The sequence below is a fragment of the Daphnia carinata genome, unplaced genomic scaffold (genome assembly GCF_022539665.2).
Source record: "Daphnia carinata strain CSIRO-1 unplaced genomic scaffold, CSIRO_AGI_Dcar_HiC_V3 NW_026453042.1, whole genome shotgun sequence".
In the NCBI taxonomy this organism is placed as follows: Eukaryota; Metazoa; Arthropoda; class Branchiopoda; order Diplostraca; family Daphniidae; genus Daphnia; species Daphnia carinata.
The window spans coordinates 39,743-63,650 of NW_026712515.1; the positions used below are offsets into that span (position 1 = coordinate 39,743).

The following is a 23,908-nucleotide window of genomic DNA, read 5'->3' on the forward strand; positions in this document are numbered from 1 at the left end:
CTACATTCAAACAGCATCAAATATACGTGTATTCAATGTGAATATAGTGTTATAGAATCAGTTTCAATATCTACATTCAAACAGCATCAAATATACGTGTATTCAATGTGAATATAGTGTAATACAGTGAGTTTCAATATCTACATTCAAACAGCATGAAATATACGTTTATTCAATGTGAATATAGTGTTATAGAATCAGTTTCAATATCTACATTCAAACAGCATCAAATATACGTGTATTCAATGTGAATATAGTGTTATAGAATCAGTTTCAATATCTACATTCAAACAGCATCAAATATACGTGTATTCAATGTGAATATAGTGTTATAGAATCAGTTTCAATATCTACATTCAAACAGCATCAAATATACGTGTATTCAATGTGAATATAGTGTTATAGAATCAGTTTCAATATCTACATTCAAACAGCATCAAATATACGTGTATTCAATGTGAATATAGTGTAATACAGTGAGTTTCAATATCTACATTCAAACAGCATCAAATATACGTGTATTCAATGTGAATATAGTGTTATAGAATCAGTTTCAATATCTACATTCAAACAGCATCAAATATACGTGTATTCAATGTGAATATAGTGTAATACAATCAGTTTCAATATCTACATTCAAACAGCATCAAATATACGTGTATTCAATGTGAATATAGTGTTATAGAATCAGTTTCAATATCTACATTCAAACAGCATCAAATATACGTGTATTCAATGTGAATATAGTGTTATAGAATCAGTTTCAATATCTACATTCAAACAGCATCAAATATACGTGTATTCAATGTGAATATAGTGTTATAGAATCAGTTTCAATATCTACATTCAAACAGCATCAAATATACGTGTATTCAATGTGAATATAGTGTTATAGAATCAGTTTCAATATCTACATTCAAACAGCATCAAATATACGTGTATTCAATGTGAATATAGTGTTATAGAATCAGTTTCAATATCTACATTCAAACAGCATCAAATATACGTGTATTCAATGTGAATATAGTGTTATAGAATCAGTTTCAATATCTACATTCAAACAGCATGAAATATACGTGTATTCAATGTGAATATAGTGTTATAGAATCAGTTTCAATATCTACATTCAAACAGCATGAAATATACGTGTATTCAATGTGAATATAGTGTTATAGAATCAGTTTCAATATCTACATTCAAACAGCATCAAATATACGTGTATTCAATGTGAATATAGTGTTATAGAATCAGTTTCAATATCTACATTCAAACAGCATCAAATATACGTGTATTCAATGTGAATATAGTGTTATAGAATCAGTTTCAATATCTACATTCAAACAGCATGAAATATACGTGTATTCAATGTGAATATAGTGTTATAGAATCAGTTTCAATATCTACATTCAAACAGCATCAAATATACGTGTATTCAATGTGAATATAGTGTTATAGAATCAGTTTCAATATCTACATTCAAACAGCATCAAATATACGTGTATTCAATGTGAATATAGTGTTATAGAATCAGTTTCAATATCTACATTCAAACAGCATCAAATATACGTGTATTCAATGTGAATATAGTGTTATAGAATCAGTTTCAATATCTACATTCAAACAGCATCAAATATACGTGTATTCAATGTGAATATAGTGTTATAGAATCAGTTTCAATATCTACATTCAAACAGCATCAAATATACGTGTATTCAATGTGAATATAGTGTTATAGAATCAGTTTCAATATCTACATTCAAACAGCATCAAATATACGTGTATTCAATGTGAATATAGTGTTATAGAATCAGTTTCAATATCTACATTCAAACAGCATCAAATATACGTGTATTCAATGTGAATATAGTGTTATAGAATCAGTTTCAATATCTACATTCAAACAGCATCAAATATACGTGTATTCAATGTGAATATAGTGTTATAGAATCAGTTTCAATATCTACATTCAAACAGCATCAAATATACGTGTATTCAATGTGAATATAGTGTTATAGAATCAGTTTCAATATCTACATTCAAACAGCATCAAATATACGTGTATTCAATGTGAATATAGTGTTATAGAATCAGTTTCAATATCTACATTCAAACAGCATCAAATATACGTGTATTCAATGTGAATATAGTGTTATAGAAGTCAGTTTCAATATCTACATTCAAACAGCATCAAATATACGTGTATTCAATGTGAATATAGTGTTATAGAATCAGTTTCAATATCTACATTCAAACAGCATGAAATATACGTGTATTCAATGTGAATATAGTGTTATAGAATCAGTTTCAATATCTACATTCAAACAGCATGAAATATACGTGTATTCAATGTGAATATAGTGTTATAGAATCAGTTTCAATATCTACATTCAAACAGCATCAAATATACGTGTATTCAATGTGAATATAGTGTAATAGAATCAGTTTCAATATCTACATTCAAACAGCATCAAATATACGTGTATTCAATGTGAATATAGTGTTATAGAATCAGTTTCAATATCTACATTCAAACAGCATCAAATATACGTGTATTCAATGTGAATATAGTGTTATAGAATCAGTTTCAATATCTACATTTATAGTGTATAGAATCAATTTCAATATCTACATTCAAACAGCATCAAATATACGTGTATTCAATGTGAATATAGTGTTATAGAATCAGTTTCAATATCTACATTCAAACAGCATCAAATATACGTGTATTCAATGTGAATATAGTGTTATAGAATCAGTTTCAATATCTACATTCAAACAGCATCAAATATACGTGTATTCAATGTGAATATAGTGTAATAGAATGAGTTTCAATATCTACATTCAAACAGCATCAAATATACGTGTATTCAATGTGAATATAGTGTTATAGAATCAGTTTCAATATCTACATTCAAACAGCATCAAATATACGTGTATTCAATGTGAATATAGTGTTATAGAATCAGTTTCAATATCTACATTCAAACAGCATCAAAAATATAGTGTGAAATATACGTGTATTCAATGTGAATATAGTTTCAATATCAGTTTCAATACAGCATGAAATATACGTATACGTATTCAATGTGAATATAGTGTTATAGAATCAGTTTCAATATCTACATTCAAACAGCATGAAATATACGTGTATTCAATGTGAATATAGTGTTATAGAATCAGTTTCAATATCTACATTCAAACAGCATCAAATATACGTGTATTCAATGTGAATATAGTGTTATAGAATCAGTTTCAATATCTACATTCAAACAGCATCAAATATACGTGTATTCAATGTGAATATAGTGTTATAGAATCAGTTTCAATATCTACATTCAAACAGCATCAAATATACGTGTATTCAATGTGAATATAGTGTTATAGAATCAGTTTCAATATCTACATTCAAACAGCATCAAATATACGTGTATTCAATGTGAATATAGTGTTATAGAATCAGTTTCAATATCTACATTCAAACAGCATCAAATATACGTGTATTCAATGTGAATATAGTGTTATAGAATCAGTTTCAATATCTACATTCAAACAGCATCAAATATACGTGTATTCAATGTGAATATAGTGTTATAGAATCAGTTTCAATATCTACATTCAAACAGCATCAAATATACGTGTATTCAATGTGAATATAGTGTTATAGAATCAGTTTCAATATCTACATTCAAACAGCATGAAATATACGTGTATTCAATGTGAATATAGTGTTATAGAATCAGTTTCAATATCTACATTCAAACAGCATGAAATATACGTGTATTCAATGTGAATATAGTGTTATAGAATCAGTTTCAATATATACATTCAAACAGCATCAAATATACGTGTATTCAATGTGAATATAGTGTTATAGAATCAGTTTCAATGATCTACATTGAAACAGCATTATTATTCAATGTGTTATAGAATCTGTTTCAATATCTACATTCAAACAGCATGAAATATACGTGTATTCAATGTGAATATAGTGTTATAGAATCAGTTTCAATATCTACATTCAAACAGCATCAAATATACGTGTATTCAATGTGAATATAGTGTTATAGAATCAGTTTCAATATCTACATTCAAACAGCATCAAATATACGTGTATTCAATGTGAATATAGTGTTATAGAATCAGTTTCAATATCTACATTCAAACAGCATCAAATATACGTGTATTCAATGTGAATATAGTGTTATAGAATCAGTTTCAATATCTACATTCAAACAGCATCAAATATACGTGTATTCAATGTGAATATAGTGTAAGACAGTGAGTTTCAATATCTACATTCAAACAGCATGAAATATACGTGTATTCAATGTGAATATAGTGTTATAGAATCAGTTTCAATATCTACATTCAAACAGCATCAAATATACGTGTATTCAATGTGAATATAGTGTTATAGAATCAGTTTCAATATCTACATTCAAACAGCATCAAATATACGTGTATTCAATGTGAATATAGTGTTATAGAATCAGTTTCAATATCTACATTCAAACAGCATCAAATATACGTGTATTCAATGTGAATATAGTGTTATAGAATCAGTTTCAATATCTACATTTCAAACAGCATCAAATATACGTGTATTCAATGTGAATATAGTGTTATAGAATCAGTTTCAATATCTACATTCAAACAGCATCAAATATACGTGTATTCAATGTGAATATAGTGTTATAGAATCAGTTTCAATATCTACATTCAAACAGCATGAAATATACGTGTATTCAATGTGAATATAGTGTTATAGAATCAGTTTCAATATCTACATTCAAACAGCATCAAATATACGTGTATTCAATGTGAATATAGTGTTATAGAATCAGTTTCAATATCTACATTCAAACAGCATGAAATATACGTGTATTCAATGTGAATATAGTGTTATAGAATCAGTTTCAATATCTACATTCAAACAGCATCAAATATACGTGTATTCAATGTGAATATAGTGTTATAGAATCAGTTTCAATATCTACATTCAAACAGCATCAAATATACGTGTATTCAATGTGAATATAGTGTTATAGAATCAGTTTCAATATCTACATTCAAACAGCATCAAATATACGTGTATTCAATGTGAATATAGTGTTATAGAATCAGTTTCAATATCTACATTCAAACAGCATCAAATATACGTGTATTCAATGTGAATATAGTGTTATAGAATCAGTTTCAATATCTACATTCAAACAGCATCAAATATACGTGTATTCAATGTGAATATAGTGTTATAGAATCAGTTTCAATATCTACATTCAAACAGCATCAAATATACGTGTATTCAATGTGAATATAGTGTTATAGAATCAGTTTCAATATCTACATTCAAACAGCATCAAATATACGTGTATTCAATGTGAATATAGTGTTATAGAATCAGTTTCAATATCTACATTCAAACAGCATCAAATATACGTGTATTCAATGTGAATATAGTGTTATAGAATCAGTTTCAATATCTACATTCAAACAGCATCAAATATACGTGTATTCAATGTGAATATAGTGTTATAGAATCAGTTTCAATATCTACATTCAAACAGCATCAAATATACGTGTATTCAATGTGAATATAGTGTTATAGAATCAGTTTCAATATCTACATTCAAACAGCATCAAATATACGTGTATTCAATGTGAATATAGTGTTATAGAATCAGTTTCAATATCTACATTCAAACAGCATCAAATATACGTGTATTCAATGTGAATATAGTGTTATAGAATCAGTTTCAATATCTACATTCAAACAGCATCAAATATACGTGTATTCAATGTGAATATAGTGTTATAGAATCAGTTTCAATATCTACATTCAAACAGCATCAAATATACGTGTATTCAATGTGAATATAGTGTAAGCAGTGAGTTTCAATATCTACATTCAAACAGCATGAAATATACGTGTATTCAATGTGAATATAGTGTTATAGAATCAGTTTCAATATCTACATTCAAACAGCATCAAATATACGTGTATTCAATGTGAATATAGTGTTATAGAATCAGTTTCAATATCTACATTCAAACAGCATCAAATATACGTGTATTCAATGTGAATATAGTGTTATAGAATCAGTTTCAATATCTACATTCAAACAGCATCAAATATACGTGTATTCAATGTGAATATAGTGTTATAGAATGAGTTTCAATATCTACATTCAAACAGCATGAAATATACGTGTATTCAATGTGAATATAGTGTTATAGAATCAGTTTCAATATCTACATTCAAACAGCATCAAATATACGTGTATTCAATGTGAATATAGTGTTATAGAATCAGTTTCAATATCTACATTCAAACAGCATCAAATATACGTGTATTCAATGTTAATATAGTGTGATACAGTGAGTTTAATATCTACATTCAAACAGCATCAAATATACGTGTATTCAATGTGAATATAGTGTTATAGAATCAGTTTCAATATCTACATTCAAACAGCATCAAATATACGTGTATTCAATGTGAATATAGTGTTATAGAATCAGTTTCAATATCTACATTCAAACAGCATGAAATATACGTGTATTCAATGTGAATATAGTGTTATAGAATCAGTTTCAATATCTACATTCAAACAGCATCAAATATACGTGTATTCAATGTGAATATAGTGTTATAGAATCAGTTTCAATATCTACATTCAAACAGCATCAAATATACGTGTATTCAATGTGAATATAGTGTTATAGAATCAGTTTCAATATCTACATTCAAACAGCATGAAATATACGTGTATTCAATGTGAATATAGTGTTATAGAATCAGTTTCAATATCTACATTCAAACAGCATCAAATATACGTGTATTCAATGTGAATATAGTGTTATAGAATCAGTTTCAATATCTACATTCAAACAGCATCAAATATACGTGTATTCAATGTGAATATAGTGTTATAGAATCAGTTTCAATATCTACATTCAAACAGCATCAAATATACGTGTATTCAATGTGAATATAGTGTTATAGAATCAGTTTCAATATCTACATTCAAACAGCATCAAATATACGTGTATTCAATGTGAATATAGTGTTATAGAATCAGTTTCAATATCTACATTCAAACAGCATCAAATATACGTGTATTCAATGTGAATATAGTGTTATAGAATCAGTTTCAATATCTACATTCAAACAGCATCAAATATACGTGTATTCAATGTGAATATAGTGTTATAGAATCAGTTTCAATATCTACATTCAAACAGCATCAAATATACGTGTATTCAATGTGAATATAGTGTTATAGAATCAGTTTCAATATCTACATTCAAACAGCATCAAATATACGTGTATTCAATGTGAATATAGTGTTATAGAATCAGTTTCAATATCTACATTCAAACAGCATCAAATTACGTGTATTCAATGTGAATATAGTGTTATAGAATCAGTTTCAATATCTACATTCAAACAGCATCAAATATACGTGTATTCAATGTGAATATAGTGTTATAGAATCAGTTTCAATATCTACATTCAAACAGCATCAAATATACGTGTATTCAATGTGAATATAGTGTTATAGAATCAGTTTCAATATCTACATTCAAACAGCATCAAATTACGTGTATTCAATATCTACATTCAAACAGCATGAAATATACGTGTATTCAATGTGAATATAGTGTTATAGAATCAGTTTCAATATCTACATTCAAACAGCATCAAATATACGTGTATTCAATGTGAATATAGTGTTATAGAATCAGTTTCAATATCTACATTCAAACAGCATCAAATATACGTGTATTCAATGTGAATATAGTGTTATAGAATCAGTTTCAATATCTACATTCAAACAGCATCAAATATACGTGTATTCAATGTGAATATAGTGTTATAGAATCAGTTTCAATATCTACATTCAAACAGCATCAAATATACGTGTATTCAATGTGAATATAGTGTTATAGAATCAGTTTCAATATCTACATTCAAACAGCATCAAATATACGTGTATTCAATGTGAATATAGTGTTATAGAATCAGTTTCAATATCTACATTCAAACAGCATCAAATATACGTGTATTCAATGTGAATATAGTGTTATAGAATCAGTTTCAATATCTACATTCAAACAGCATCAAATATACGTGTATTCAATGTGAATATAGTGTTATAGAATCAGTTTCAATATCTACATTCAAACAGCATCAAATATACGTGTATTCAATGTGAATATAGTGTTATAGAATCAGTTTCAATATCTACATTCAAACAGCATGAAATATACGTGTATTCAATGTGAATATAGTGTTATAGAATCAGAATCAGTTTCAATATCTACATTCAAACAGCATCAAATATACGTGTATTCAATGTGAATATAGTGTTATAGAATCAGTTTCAATATCTACATTCAAACAGCATCAAATATACGTGTATTCAATGTGAATATAGTGTTATACAATGAGTTTCAATATCTACATTCAAACAGCATCAAATATACGTGTATTCAATGTGAATATAGTGTTATAGAATCAGTTTCAATATCTACATTCAAACAGCATCAAATATACGTGTATTCAATGTGAATATAGTGTTATAGAATCAGTTTCAATATCTACATTCAAACAGCATCAAATATACGTGTATTCAATGTGAATATAGTGTTATAGAATCAGTTTCAATATCTACATTCAAACAGCATCAAATATACGTGTATTCAATGTGAATATAGTGTTATAGAATCAGTTTCAATATCTACATTCAAACAGCATCAAATATACGTGTATTCAATGTGAATATAGTGTTATAGAATCAGTTTCAATATCTACATTCAAACAGCATCAAATATACGTGTATTCAATGTGAATATAGTGTTATAGAATCAGTTTCAATATCTACATTCAAACAGCATCAAATATACGTGTATTCAATGTGAATATAGTGTAATAGAATCAGTTTCAATATCTACATTCAAACAGCATCAAATATACGTGTATTCAATGTGAATATAGTGTTATAGAATCAGTTTCAATATCTACATTCAAACAGCATCAAATATACGTGTATTCAATGTGAATATAGTGTTATACAGAATCAGTTTCAATATCTACATTCAAACAGCATCAAATATACGTGTATTCAATGTGAATATAGTGTTATAGAATCAGTTTCAATATCTACATTCAAACAGCATCAAATATACGTGTATTCAATGTGAATATAGTGTTATAGAGTCAGTTTCAATATCTACATTCAAACAGCATCAAATATACGTGTATTCAATGTGAATATAGTGTTATAGAATCAGTTTCAATATCTACATTCAAACAGCATCAAATATACGTGTATTCAATGTGAATATAGTGTTATAGAATCAGTTTCAATATCTACATTCAAACAGCATCAAATATACGTGTATTCAATGTGAATATAGTGTTATAGAATCAGTTTCAATATCTACATTCAAACAGCATCAAATATACGTGTATTCAATGTGAATATAGTGTTATAGAATCAGTTTCAATATCTACATTCAAACAGCATCAAATATACGTGTATTCAATGTGAATATAGTGTTATAGAATCAGTTTCAATATCTACATTCAAACAGCATCAAATATACGTGTATTCAATGTGAATATAGTGTTATAGAATCAGTTTCAATATCTACATTCAAACAGCATCAAATATACGTGTATTCAATGTGAATATAGTGTTATAGAATCAGTTTCAATATCTACATTCAAACAGCATCAAATATACGTGTATTCAATGTGAATATAGTGTTATAGAATCAGTTTCTATATCTACATTCAAACAGCATCAAATATACGTGTATTCAATGTGAATATAGTGTTATAGAATCAGTTTCAATATCTACATTCAAACAGCATCAAATATACGTGTATTCAATGTGAATATAGTGTTATAGAATCAGTTTCAATATCTACATTCAAACAGCATCAAATATACGTGTATTCAATGTGAATATAGTGTTATAGAATCAGTTTCAATATCTACATTCAAACAGCATGAAATATACGTGTATTCAATGTGAATATAGTGTTATAGAATCAGTTTCAATATCTACATTCAAACAGCATCAAATATACGTGTATTCAATGTGAATATAGTGTTATAGAATCAGTTTCAATATCTACATTCAAACAGCATCAAATATACGTGTATTCAATGTGAATATAGTGTTATAGAATCAGTTTCAATATCTACATTCAAACAGCATCAAATATACGTGTATTCAATGTGAATATAGTGTTATAGAATCAGTTTCAATATCTACATTCAAAAAGCATCAAATATACGTGTATTCAATGTGAATATAGTGTTATACAATGAGTTTCAATATCTACATTCAAACAGCATCAAATATATTTGTATTCAATGTGAATATAGTGTTATAGAATCAGTTTCAATATCTACATTCAAACAGCATCAAATATACGTGTATTCAATGTGAATATAGTGTTATAGAATCAGTTTCAATATCTACATTGAAACAGCATGAAATATACGTGGAGTTAAGTTCCTACGTTGTGTATTTGGCGTAAATTCGCCGTTGAATAGATGTGCTGATGCACCACTTAACAGATAGAGAGTTACAACGAGACTGTCTTGGTGGTCACAATGAGGACCCGAAGGGTTAGAAAAACAAAAGAAGTGCGAAAAGTAGCGTGGTTTTGGGGTGGAAAAGGAAGGGGTAGACGCGAGGAGGCTTAGTGGGGTAAAGATGGAGATGGGGATGAAAATGCCCTTGGGGAAAGTGGAGGATATTTGGAAAATATCCGACATATTGCGGGCCAAACAAATTAGACATTGGACATAATTTTTATTTTTTCTTTCGCCTGCTCAGCTGCTTTCCTCGACGGACGGGCTGGTTTTTCAGATCCACACTGGATGGCTTCTATCTCCTCTGGTTCAGACAACTGTAGCGGATGTAATTTAGATATAGGGCGGTTGGTTTTTCCCTTAGCTGTGCGGACCTCAACGGCTCGCACTTGATTGTCTTTTCCTCTGATGAGCGTTTCTACTACCGCGAGTTTCCACTTCTTCCTTGGTCCTTCGTCTTGAATGAGTACAACATCCTTTTCTTTAACCACCGTTGGCTGCATTTTGTGAGTTGCTCGATGATATTCGCGTAGAGCGGGAATGTAATTTGCCATAAATTGCTTTTGAAATTGGTTCAGCAGCTTTTGATGTTTGACGACCGACTTTTTGATGTCTGAAGGTTCCTCCTTGAATGAGGGGTCTAATATTTCCTCCGCCATTTCGCTGTTGAACGGAAGGCTGACCATACGTCGCCCATACATTAAATGAGCCGGGCTGAGTGTCTCCCCGTCCTGGACGTCTGATGATGGTTCCTCCAGAGGTCTATCGTTGATTACTGCTTCCGCGTCCGCTATAAGGGCTCTAAATTCACTCATTGTCGGTTTTGAACGTCCAATGATTTTTGCCAGAGCTGTTTTTGTTACACCTACAAGCCGTTCCCAGAAGCCCCCGTACCATGGAGCCCTTTTTGGGATGAATCGCCACTCGACTTGAAGATCTGATAAATGTCGGACGAGTCCCGGATTGGTGAAGATTTTTCTAAAGGCTTTGGCTGCACATTCAAAAGTTGTTGCGTTATCCGACATGATAACTGATGGCATCGAATGATGTGTAGTGAAGCAGCGAAAAGCTTCAATGAATGCCTTTGTAGTTAATTCTTCCACGACTTCTAGATGAATTGCCCTTGAGGTCGCACACGTGAAAAGTAGAATGTAAACATTCTGATCTTGTTTCGGAGCTTCTTTTGGTCCCCTTATGACGTATGCTCCAGTGTAGTCCACTCCCGTTACCGTAAATGGCAAGGCATTGGTCACTCTTTCCGTTGGAAGTGGTGCGTCGTTCGGGGTTGCATACGGAGGTCCATTTACGCGGCGGCAAGTGACACAAGTGTGTAAGATGTTCTTGATTACTTGCCGGATTCTTGGAATCCAAAATCTTTGCCTTACAGCTGACACTGTGTGTTTCACTCCGCTGTGCATAACTCGTTCATGAACTGCTTGCACTATTGACTTGGTCACGTTCGATTTGGTGGGTAGTAACACTGGATATTTAGCTGTTGCACTGATGGACGCGTTTCCTAGCCGTCCATTGCACTGGATGAGTCCGTCTTTTCCGATGAATAAGTCAAGCTGGGAGACCAATGCTGGACGCCTGCCATCGGATTTTTTGAGATATTCCAGTTCGTCATCAAAATGTTGAATTTGAGCCGACTTAATCCATAACATCTCCGCTTCACGTAATTCTGCGACGTGAATAAGACCCAGTTGCCAACTTTTCTTAGATTTATCCTTCTTTTTAATGTTTTCTACAAATCGACGCACGATAGCTGTTACTCTTATCAAAGACGACCACTTATATCGAGCTACATCGAACACTGATGAAATGTTTGCACCTTTTCGTGATGAGATATGATTGACGAATGGCTTTTCTTTTATACTAGCCAGATGAATTATGGAAGTCGATGCTTGTGTAAGGTTCCATACTGGCCAACTTTCGCTGTCGGCAAGCCACGGCGGTCCACTAAACCAAGAGCTTGATGAGAATTGTTGAAAAGTTATTCCTCTGGTGAGAAGATCCGCCGGATTCTGATGCGTCGGGCAATACCGCCAGCTGGCTTCATGCTCATTATTAAAGTCACAGACCGTTTTCACACGGTTGACGACAAATTGAGATTTATTGGTTTTTGTTTGAGCCAACCAATAGAGAACTATTTGACTGTCCGACCACATGATGCATTTTGGTCGGTAGCGTAAGGGCGCAAAGGATTTTAGAATGGTCTTGGCTATTCGAATACCAATGATAGCTGCCATTAATTCTAGTTGAGGCAGTGTGAGCATTTTGTTATCACCTCGAAGAGGGGCTACGCGCGATTTTGAAAGGACGAACGTTCCCGTGCTATCATTTGCTAGATAGGCTACTGCTCCATAAGCATACTGGCTTGCATCTACGAACACATGCAGCATTTCGCATTCGAGTTTTGACTCAAAGTATTGCCTTCGAAGTTCGAATTTTGATCTTTCAATCCCTTGTACAATGCCGATCCAGCGGTCTTGTAGATCGATGGGCAGTGGATCGTCCCACTGCAGTTTTAATTTCCAAACATCTTGGATTAAAATTTTTGCCGGAATGGTGAGAGGCGATATGAATCCTAAAGGATCATATACAGTGGAAATTCCCCTGAGTACATTTCTTTTTGTTATCCCTGTCAGAGAAAACGATGAAATTTTCAATCCAGGTAGAGCGATGACATCTTTTGCACGAGACCACTGTAGTCCAAGAATTTTGTTCTGCGATGATTCATCATTTACCCCATCGGACGCACTACAGGAATTGAGACGTTGATCATTGGAGCACCACGATTTTAGCGTCAGGCCAGCCTTTTTGAATATAGAGTTCGCTTCTTTATAGTAGCTTAGTGATTCTTCGGTGGTGTCACATCCAGTCAAGAGATTGTCCACGTATATGTTTAAGTCCATATCTTTTGCTACTTCGCTTGTTTCGCATGATAGATGATTCTTGATGACTGATAAGAGGATGAAAGGTGAACTGTTCGCGCCAAAGGGAATGACTTTAAAACGGTACACTTCCATATCCGACTCCGGATCCTTGTCATCTTTGATCCAAAAAAATCGCACGAAATCGCGGTCGTCTTCATGCAGTTGGACTTGGTGATAAGCCTTTTCGATGTCCGCTGTTATGGCTATTGCGTGAGCGCGAAATCGAAGTAGAATCTCCACCATGTTATTTTGCAATGATGGTCCCGTTTCCAAACAATCGTTGAGACTTACACCTCCTTTACTTTTGCATGAGCAATTATACACGATGCGTAATGGAGTTGTACTTGATTCCTTGAAGACTCCATGATGCGGCACATAATGACCTTTTCGTTGATTTTGCTCTCCGATTGGAATTTTCTCAATGAACCCACTGTTCAGTTGTTCTTGGATGATGCGATGGTACGTTTGAAAACGAGATGTGTCCTTTGCTAGGCGTCGGATCATATGGCGCGTTTGTTGATGGCACATATACCAGTTTGATCCTAATGGCGGATGCTGATGTTTCCATGGGAGTCTGGCGATGTATCTGCCATTCCGAAGTTCAATGCAATTGGTTTGGTAAGTCATAGTTGCATCTTCCATCTCTGAATCTGGAGAAATGCCCAGCGATTCCAGGTCCCAAAATCTTGCCATTTCGAATTGTTCTTCCACGGATACATGAAAAGCCGTGGTGTCATGTTGACTGCATTCTGATGTTTGTTGCATGCATCCTGAGATGATGTATCCGAATCTTGAGCTTATAGCCGTTGGTCCTGGACCACGAACGACATGATCACCTACTATGTCCCAATAGTAATTGGCTCCCAACAAGATGTCAATGTCAAATGACGAGCTGCCAATATTAGGGTGTGCCAGTGGTAAGTTTTTGAGATGAGGAAGTTTGCACACTACACTGCGATAAGAATCTTCAAGGGGATTCACAATATGGTCTACTACCACGACTTGAATGTTCATTGTGGATCCTCTTCGGTCAATGAATGAGAGGTGACTCACGTCATAGAGTTGAGCACTTTTAGATGGTGCAGCGAAACCCACTATCATTAAACTTTCTCGATAAAGTGGTTGAAGATGTAAATTTCTCGCGAGTTTTGTTGTGATAAAGGATCTCTGTGCACCTTTATCTATCAGTACATTGGCTTGCCGTTTGATTCCTTTGGAGTGCACCGTAACTATGGCAGTTTCTAAAAACACAAAGGTTGATGTTGCACTGTCATTTGCACTTTCGAATGAAACTGTTTTTGAAACAGACGTATTGGTGACAGCAGCTTGCGTGGAGTCATTGTTTGATTTTGCCTTAAATTGGACCGGAATGTTATGGTCTTGTTGGTTTCGACTGGCGTAATGGAGACTGGTATGATGGCTTCTCTTGCATATGCGACACCGCTTCTTTGATGGACAATCTATACTTGAGGAGTGATTTGAGCTCAGACAGTTAAAACATAACCGCTTTACTTTAGCAATCGCGAAACGTTCTTCCACAGTTGGAGCAGTTGTACATTCAGTGGAATAATGGCTTCCTAAGCAAAACGCACATGAACGTTTGTTGAATTCTGGTGATGGTCGACGAGTTCCAGCAAACATTACTCCCGCTTGTTTACCTGGGTGCTGATTGCGTTTGTTATTGAACGGCGTTTCAGTGCTGTCTTCCAATATTTCAATTTCTTTCCTTAATGATACACGCAGGTCGTCTAATGACCATTCGATGGCACCGTGCTGTCTAGTTAAGTTTCGACGAACTTCAGCTGAGAGTTTGTCGAGAAGAATGCACACGAGTAGATCCCCGTAAGTGTCGATTCCTTTTCCCAACGCTTCCAATCCACGTATGTTGGACTCCAGATTGTCGGCAAAGGCACGTAAGCTATTGCGATCGTGAGTTGGCTTAGCTAGAGCCACCAATGCTCTCATGTGCGCCATTATGATCTTGTGTGGTTGACCATAACGTTGTTTAAGAAGATCGACTGCCTTTGGATAATTGAAATTGGTAGGCGTGAGACCCGCTAACAGAGCCTTAGCTTCGCCCATGAGGCGCGAATTGAGAAAATTAAATTTCGTCGCGTCAGAATATTTGGTCTTGGCATCCACTTCCACTTCAAAAACATCCCAAAACGAGCGCCATAATAGAATGTTGCCATCGAAGCAGGGCAACTCAAACTTTGGCAGATTGGACGAGTCGCTAATAGCTATGAGGGGAGGGGCCTGCGCTACGGGGTTCTCGACTGTTGCTGCTGCGGCCATGGCTGCTTGCTCGTTGCTAATTTCTTGCTTTAGCTTCATGAGGACGAATTCTGCTGCATCTCTGGCATCAAAGATAATAGAATTCGCTGTACTCGACGAATTAATCTCAGCTTCTAGATCGTTCTCGTCGATGACTTCTTGAATTTCGTTGTCGATGTTTTCGATGATTTTTATTTTGTTGTGTAAGTCCATCAGTTTCTTCTCAAGTTCATGAACCTTTTGATCTTTGTCCATGGTCTGGTCGTCGATGATCGCTTGAATCTTAGGGATGAGTCTCGTGACGGCACCACGATTGCCTGCCCTTCTACTTATGAGAGCGTTAAGAGACGCCATTGTTCACTTGGCGAATCCTGGTTACGGCACCAAATTTGTCGGGAATCTTTCACGGTAATCACGAGACAGTTGTGATTAGTGAAAGATTGACAATTAGTTTTAGAATGAGATGAGAGTTAAGTTCCTACGTTGTGTATTTGGCGTAAATTCGCCGTTGAATAGATGTGCTGATGCACCACTTAACAGATAGAGAGTTACAACGAGACTGTCTTGGTGGTCACAATGAGGACCCGAAGGGTTAGAAAAACAAAAGAAGTGCGAAAAGTAGCGTGGTTTTGGGGTGGAAAAGGAAGGGGTAGACGCGAGGAGGCTTAGTGGGGTAAAGATGGAGATGGGGATGAAAATGCCCTTGGGGAAAGTGGAGGATATTTGGAAAATATCCGACAAGCATGAAATATACGTGTATTCAATGTGAATATAAAGTTATAGAATCAGATTCAACATCTACATTCAAACAGCATCAAATATACGTGTATTCAATGTGAATATAGTGTTATAGAATCAGTTTCAATATCTACATTAAACCAGCATCAAATATACGTGTATTCGATGTGAATATAGTGTTATAGAATCAGTTTCAATATCTACATTCAAACAGCATCAAATATACGTGTATTCAATGTGAATATAGTGTTATAGTATCAGATTCAACTTCTACATTCAAACAGCATCAAATATACGTGTATTCAATGTGAATATAGTGTTATAGAATCAGTTTCAATATCTACATTCAAACAGCATCAAATATACGTGTATTCGATGTGAATATAGTGTTATACAGTGAGTTTCAATATCTACATTCAAACAGCATCAAATATACGTGTATTCAATGTGAATATAGTGTGATACAGTGAGTTTAAATATCTACATTCAAACAGCATGAAATATACGTGTATTCAATGTGAATATAGTGTTATAGAATCAGTTTCAATATCTACATTCAAACAGCATCAAATATACGTGTATTTAATGTGAATATAGTGTTATAGAATCAATATCTACATTCAAACAGTCAAATATACGTGTATTCAATGTGAATATAGTGTTATAGAATCAGTTTCAATATCTACATTCAAACAGCATCAAATATACGTGTATTCAATGTGAATATAGTGTTATAGAATCAGTTTCAATATCTACATTCAAAAAGCATCAAATATACGTGTATACAATGTGAATATAGTGTTATAGAATCAGTTTCAATATCTACATTCAAACAGCATCAAATATACGTGTATTCAATGTGAATATAGTGTTATAGAATCAGTTTCAATATCTACATTCAAACAGCATCAAATATACGTGTATTCAATGTGAATATAGTGTTATAGAATCAGTTTCAATATCTACATTCAAACAGCATCAAATATACGTGTATTCAATGTGAATATAGTGTTATAGAATCAGTTTCAATATCTACATTCAAACAGCATCAAATATACGTGTATTCAATGTGAATATAGTGTTATAGAGATCAGTTTCAATATCTACATTCAAACAGCATCAAATATACGTGTATTCAATGTGAATATAGTGTTATAGAATCAGTTTCAATATCTACATTCAAACAGCATCAAATATATTCAATGTGTATTCAATGTGAATAATATATGTTATAGAGATCAGTTTCAATATCTACATTCAAACAGCATCAAATATACGTGTATTCAATGTGAATATAGTGTTACAGAATCAGTTTCAATATCTACATTCAAACAGCATCAAATATACGTGTATTCAATGTGAATATAGTGTTATAGAATCAGTTTCAATATCTACATTCAAACAGCATCAAATATACGTGTATTCAATGTGAATATAGTGTGATACAGTGAGTTTCAATATCTACATTCAAACATACGCATCAAATATAAAGTTACGTGTATTCAATGTGAATATAGTGTTATAGATCAGTTTCAATATCTACATTCAAACAGTATCAAATATACGTGTATTCAATGTGAATATAGTGTGATACAGTGAGTTTCAATATCTACATTCAAACAGCATCAAATATACGTGTATTCAATGTGAATATAGTGTGATAGAATCAGTTTCAATATCTACATTCAAACAGCATCAAATATACGTGTATTCAATGTGAATATAGTGTTATAGAATCAGTTTCAATATCTACATTCAAACAGCATCAAATATACGTGTATTCAATGTGAATATAGTGTTATAGAATCAGTTTCAATATCTACATTCAAACAGCATCAAATATACGTGTATTCAATGTGAATATAGTGTTATAGAATCAGTTTCAATATCTACATTCAAACAGCATGAAATATACGTGTATTCAATGTGAATATAGTGTTATAGAATCAGTTTCAATATCTACATTCAAACAGCATCAAATATACGTGTATTCAATGTGAATATAGTGTTATAGAATCAGTTTCAATATCTACATTCAAACAGCATCAAATATACGTGTATTCAATGTGAATATAGTGTGATAGAGTGAGTTTCAATATCTACATTCAAACAGCATCAAATATACGTGTATTCAATGTGAATATAGTGTTATAGAATCAGTTTCAATATCTACATTCAAACAGCATCAAATATACGTGTATTCAATGTGAATATAGTGTTATAGAATCAGTTTCAATATCTACATTCAAACAGCATCAAATATACGTGTATTCAATGTGAATATAGTGTTATAGAATCAGTTTCAATATCTACATTCAAACAGCATCAAATATACGTGTATTCAATGTGAATATAGTGTTATAGAATCAGTTTCAATATCTACATTCAAACAGCATCAAATATACGTGTATTCAATGTGAATATAGTGTTATAGAATCAGTTTCAATATCTACATTCAAACAGCATCAAATATACGTGTATTCAATGTGAATATAGTGTTATAGAATCAGTTTCAATATCTACATTCAAACAGCATCAAATATACGTGTATTCAATGTGAATATAGTGTTATAGAATCAGTTTCAATATCTACATTCAAACAGCATCAAATATACGTGTATTCAATGTGAATATAGTGTTATAGAATCAGTTTCAATATCTACATTCAAACAGCATCAAATATACGTGTATTCAATGTGAATATAGTGTTATAGAATCAGTTTCAATATCTACATTCAAACAGCATCAAATATACGTGTATTCAATGTGAATATAGTGTTATAGAATCAGTTTCAATATCTACATTCAAACAGCATCAAATATACGTGTATTCAATGTGAATATAGTGTTATACAGTCAGTTTCAATATCTACATTCAAACAGCATCAAATATACGTGTATTCAATGTGAATATAGTGTTATAGAATCAGTTTCAATATCTACATTCAAACAGCATCAAATATACGTGTATTCAATGTGAATATAGTGTTATAGAATCAGTTTCAATATCTACATTCAAACAGCATCAAATATACGTGTATTCAATGTGAATATAGTGTTATACAGTGAGTTTCAATATCTACATTCAAACAGCATCAAATATACGTGTATTCAATGTGAATATAGTGTTATAGAATCAGTTTCAATATCTACATTCAAACAGCATCAAATATACGTGTATTCAATGTGAATATAGTGTTATACAGTCAGTTTCAATATCTACATTCAAACAGCATCAAATATACGTGTATTCAATGTGAATATAGTGTTATAGAATCAGTTTCAATATCTACATTCAAACAGCATCAAATATACGTGTATTCAATGTGAATATAGTGTTATAGAATCAGTTTCAATATCTACATTCAAACAGTATCAAATATACGTGTATTCAATGTGAATATAGTGTTATAGAATCAGTTTCAATATCTACATTCAAACAGCATCAAATATACGTGTATTCAATGTGAATATAGTGTTATACAGTGAGTTTCAATATCTACATTCAAACAGCATCAAATATACGTGTATTCAATGTGAATATAGTGTTATAGAATCAGTTTCAATATCTACATTCAAACAGCATCAAATATACGTGTATTCAATGTGAATATAGTGTGATACAGTGAGTTTCAATATCTACATTCAAACAGCATCAAATATACGTGTATTCAATGTGAATATAGTGTTATAGAATCAGTTTCAATATCTACATTCAAACAGCATCAAATATACGTGTATTCAATGTGAATATAGTGTTATACAATGAGTTTCAATATCTACATTCAAACAGCATCAAATATACGTGTATTCAATGTGAATATAGTGTTATAGAATCAGTTTCAATATCTACATTCAAACAGTATCAAATATACGTGTATTCAATGTGAATATAGTGTTATAGAATCAGTTTCAATATCTACATTCAAACAGCATCAAATATACGTGTATTCAATGTGAATATAGTGTTATACAATGAGTTTCAATATCTACATTCAAACAGCATCAAATATACGTGTATTCAATGTGAATATAGTGTTATAGAATCAGTTTCATATCTACATTCAAACAGCATCAAATATACGTGTATTCAATGTGAATATAGTGTTATAGAATCAGTTTCAATATCTACATTCAAACAGCATCAAATATACGTGTATTCAATGTGAATATAGTGTTATAGAATCAGTTTCAATATCTACATTCAAACAGCATCAAATATACGTGTATTCAATGTGAATATAGTGTTATAGAATCAGTTTCAATATCTACATTCAAACAGCATCAAATATACGTGTATTCAATGTGAATATAGTGTTATAGAATCAGTTTCAATATCTACATTCAAACAGCATCAAATATACGTGTATTCAATGTGAATATAGTGTTATAGAATCAGTTTCAATATCTACATTCAAACAGCATCAAATATACGTGTATTCAATGTGAATATAGTGTTATAGAATCAGTTTCAATATCTACATTCAAACAGCATCAAATATACGTGTATTCAATGTGAATATAGTGTTATAGAATCAGTTTCAATATCTACATTCAAACAGCATCAAATATACGTGTATTCAATGTGAATATAGTGTTATAGAATCAGTTTCAATATCTACATTCAAACAGCATCAAATATACGTGTATTCAATGTGAATATAGTGTTATAGAATCAGTTTCAATATCTACATTCAAACAGCATCAAATATACGTGTATTCAATGTGAATATAGTGTTATAGAATCAGTTTCAATATCTACATTCAAACAGCATCAAATATACGTGTATTCAATGTGAATATAGTGTTATAGAATCAGTTTCAATATCTACATTCAAACAGCATCAAATATACGTGTATTCAATGTGAATATAGTGTTATAGAATCAGTTTCAATATCTACATTCAAACAGCATGAAATATACGTGTATTCAATGTGAATATAGTGTTATAGAATCAGTTTCAATATCTACATTCAAACAGCATCAAATATACGTGTATTCAATGTGAATATAGTGTTATAGAATCAGTTTCAATATCTACATTCAAACAGCATCAAATATACGTGTATTCAATGTGAATATAGTGTTATAGAATCAGTTTCAATATCTACATTCAAACAGCATGAAATATACGTGTATTCAATGTGAATATAGTGTTATAGAATCAGTTTCAATATCTACATTCAAACAGCATCAAATATACGTGTATTCAATGTGAATATAGTGTTATAGAATCAGTTTCAATATCTACATTCAAACAGCATCAAATATACGTGTATTCAATGTGAATATAGTGTTATAGAATCAGTTTCAATATCTACATTCAAACAGCATCAAATATACGTGTATTCAATGTGAATATAGTGTTATAGAATCAGTTTCAATATCTACATTCAAACAGCATCAAATATACGTGTATTCAATGTGAATATAGTGTTATAGAATCAGTTTCAATATCTACATTCAAACAGCATCAAATATACGTGTATTCAATGTGAATATAGTGTTATAGAATCAGTTTCAATATCTACATTCAAACAGCATCAAATATACGTGTATTCAATGTGAATATAGTGTTATAGAATCAGTTTCAATATCTACATTCAAACAGCATGAAATATACGTGTATTCAATGTGAATATAGTGTTATAGAATCAGTTTCAATATCTACATTCAAACAGCATCAAATATACGTGTATTCAATGTGAATATAGTGTTATAGAATCAGTTTCAATATCTACATTCAAACAGCATCAAATATACGTGTATTCAATGTGAATATAGTGTTATAGAATCAGTTTCAATATCTACATTCAAACAGCATCAAATATACGTGTATTCAATGTGAATATAGTGTTATAGAATCAGTTTCAATATCTACATTCAAACAGCATCAAATATACGTGTATTCAATGTGAATATAGTGTTATAGAATCAGTTTCAATATCTACATTCAAACAGCATCAAATATACGTGTATTCAATGTGAATATAGTGTTATAGAATCAGTTTCAATATCTACATTCAAACAGCATGAAATATACGTGTATTCAATGTGAATATAGTGTTATAGAATCAGTTTCAATATCTACATTCAAACAGCATCAAATATACGTGTATTCAATGTGAATATAGTGTTATAGAATCAGTTTCAATATCTACATTCAAACAGCATCAAATATACGTGTATTCAATGTGAATATAGTGTTATAGAATCAGTTTCAATATCTACATTCAAACAGCATCAAATATACGTGTATTCAATGTGAATATAGTGTTATAGAATCAGTTTCAATATCTACATTCAAACAGCATCAAATATACGTGTATTCAATGTGAATATAGTGTTATAGAATCAGTTTCAATATCTACATTCAAACAGCATCAAATATACGTGTATTCAATGTGAATATAGTGTTATAGAATCAGTTTCAATATCTACATTCAAACAGCATCAAATATACGTGTATTCAATGTGAATATAGTGTTATAGAATCAGTTTCAATATCTACATTCAAACAGCATCAAATATACGTGTATTCAATGTGAATATAGTGTTATAGAATCAGTTTCAATATCTACATTCAAACAGCATCAAATATACGTGTATTCAATGTGAATATAGTGTTATAGAATCAGTTTCAATATCTACATTCAAACAGCATGAAATATACGTTTATTCAATGTGAATATAGTGTTATAGAATCAGTTTCAATATCTACATTCAAACAGCATCAAATATACGTGTATTCAATGTGAATATAGTGTTATAGAATCAGTTTCAATATCTACATTCAAACAGCATCAAATATACGTGTATTCAATGTGAATATAGTGTTATAGAATCAGTTTCAATATCTACATTCAAACAGCATCAAATATACGTGTATTCAATGTGAATATAGTGTTATAGAATCAGTTTCAATATCTACATTCAAACAGCATCAAATATACGTGTATTCAATGTGAATATAGTGTTATAGAATCAGTTTCAATATCTACATTCAAACAGCATGAAATATACGTTTATTCAATGTGAATATAGTGTTATAGAATCAGTTTCAATATCTACATTCAAACAGCATGAAATATACGTGTATTCAATGTGAATATAGTGTAATACAGTCAGTTTCAATATCTACATTCAAACAGCATCAAATATACGTGTATTCAATGTGAATATAGTGTTATAGAATCAGTTTCAATATCTACATTCAAACAGCATCAAATATACGTGTATTCAATGTGAATATAGTGTTATAGAATCAGTTTCAATATCTACATTCAAACAGCATCAAATATACGTGTATTCAATGTGAATATAGTGTTATAGAATCAGTTTCA

The 23,908-nt window shown here is 31.6% G+C and overlaps 1 protein-coding gene across 1 annotated transcript; it reads right to left on the reverse strand.

The window, feature by feature from the left end:
• Window positions 1-10,816: 10,816 nt before the first annotated feature.
• On the reverse strand, window positions 10,817-16,180 carry LOC130697267 (uncharacterized). The gene has a single exon (XM_057520200.1). The coding sequence runs from the start codon at window positions 16,178-16,180 to the stop codon at window positions 10,817-10,819; it is 5,364 nt and encodes a 1,787-aa protein (XP_057376183.1).
• Between the last annotated feature and the right edge of the window lie 7,728 nt (window positions 16,181-23,908).

Excerpts from the sequence above, each read along its gene's own strand:
- LOC130697267 (XM_057520200.1), bottom strand. The coding sequence starts at position 16,180 with ATGGCGTCTCTTAACGCTCTCATAAGTAGAAGGGCAGGCAATCGTGGT.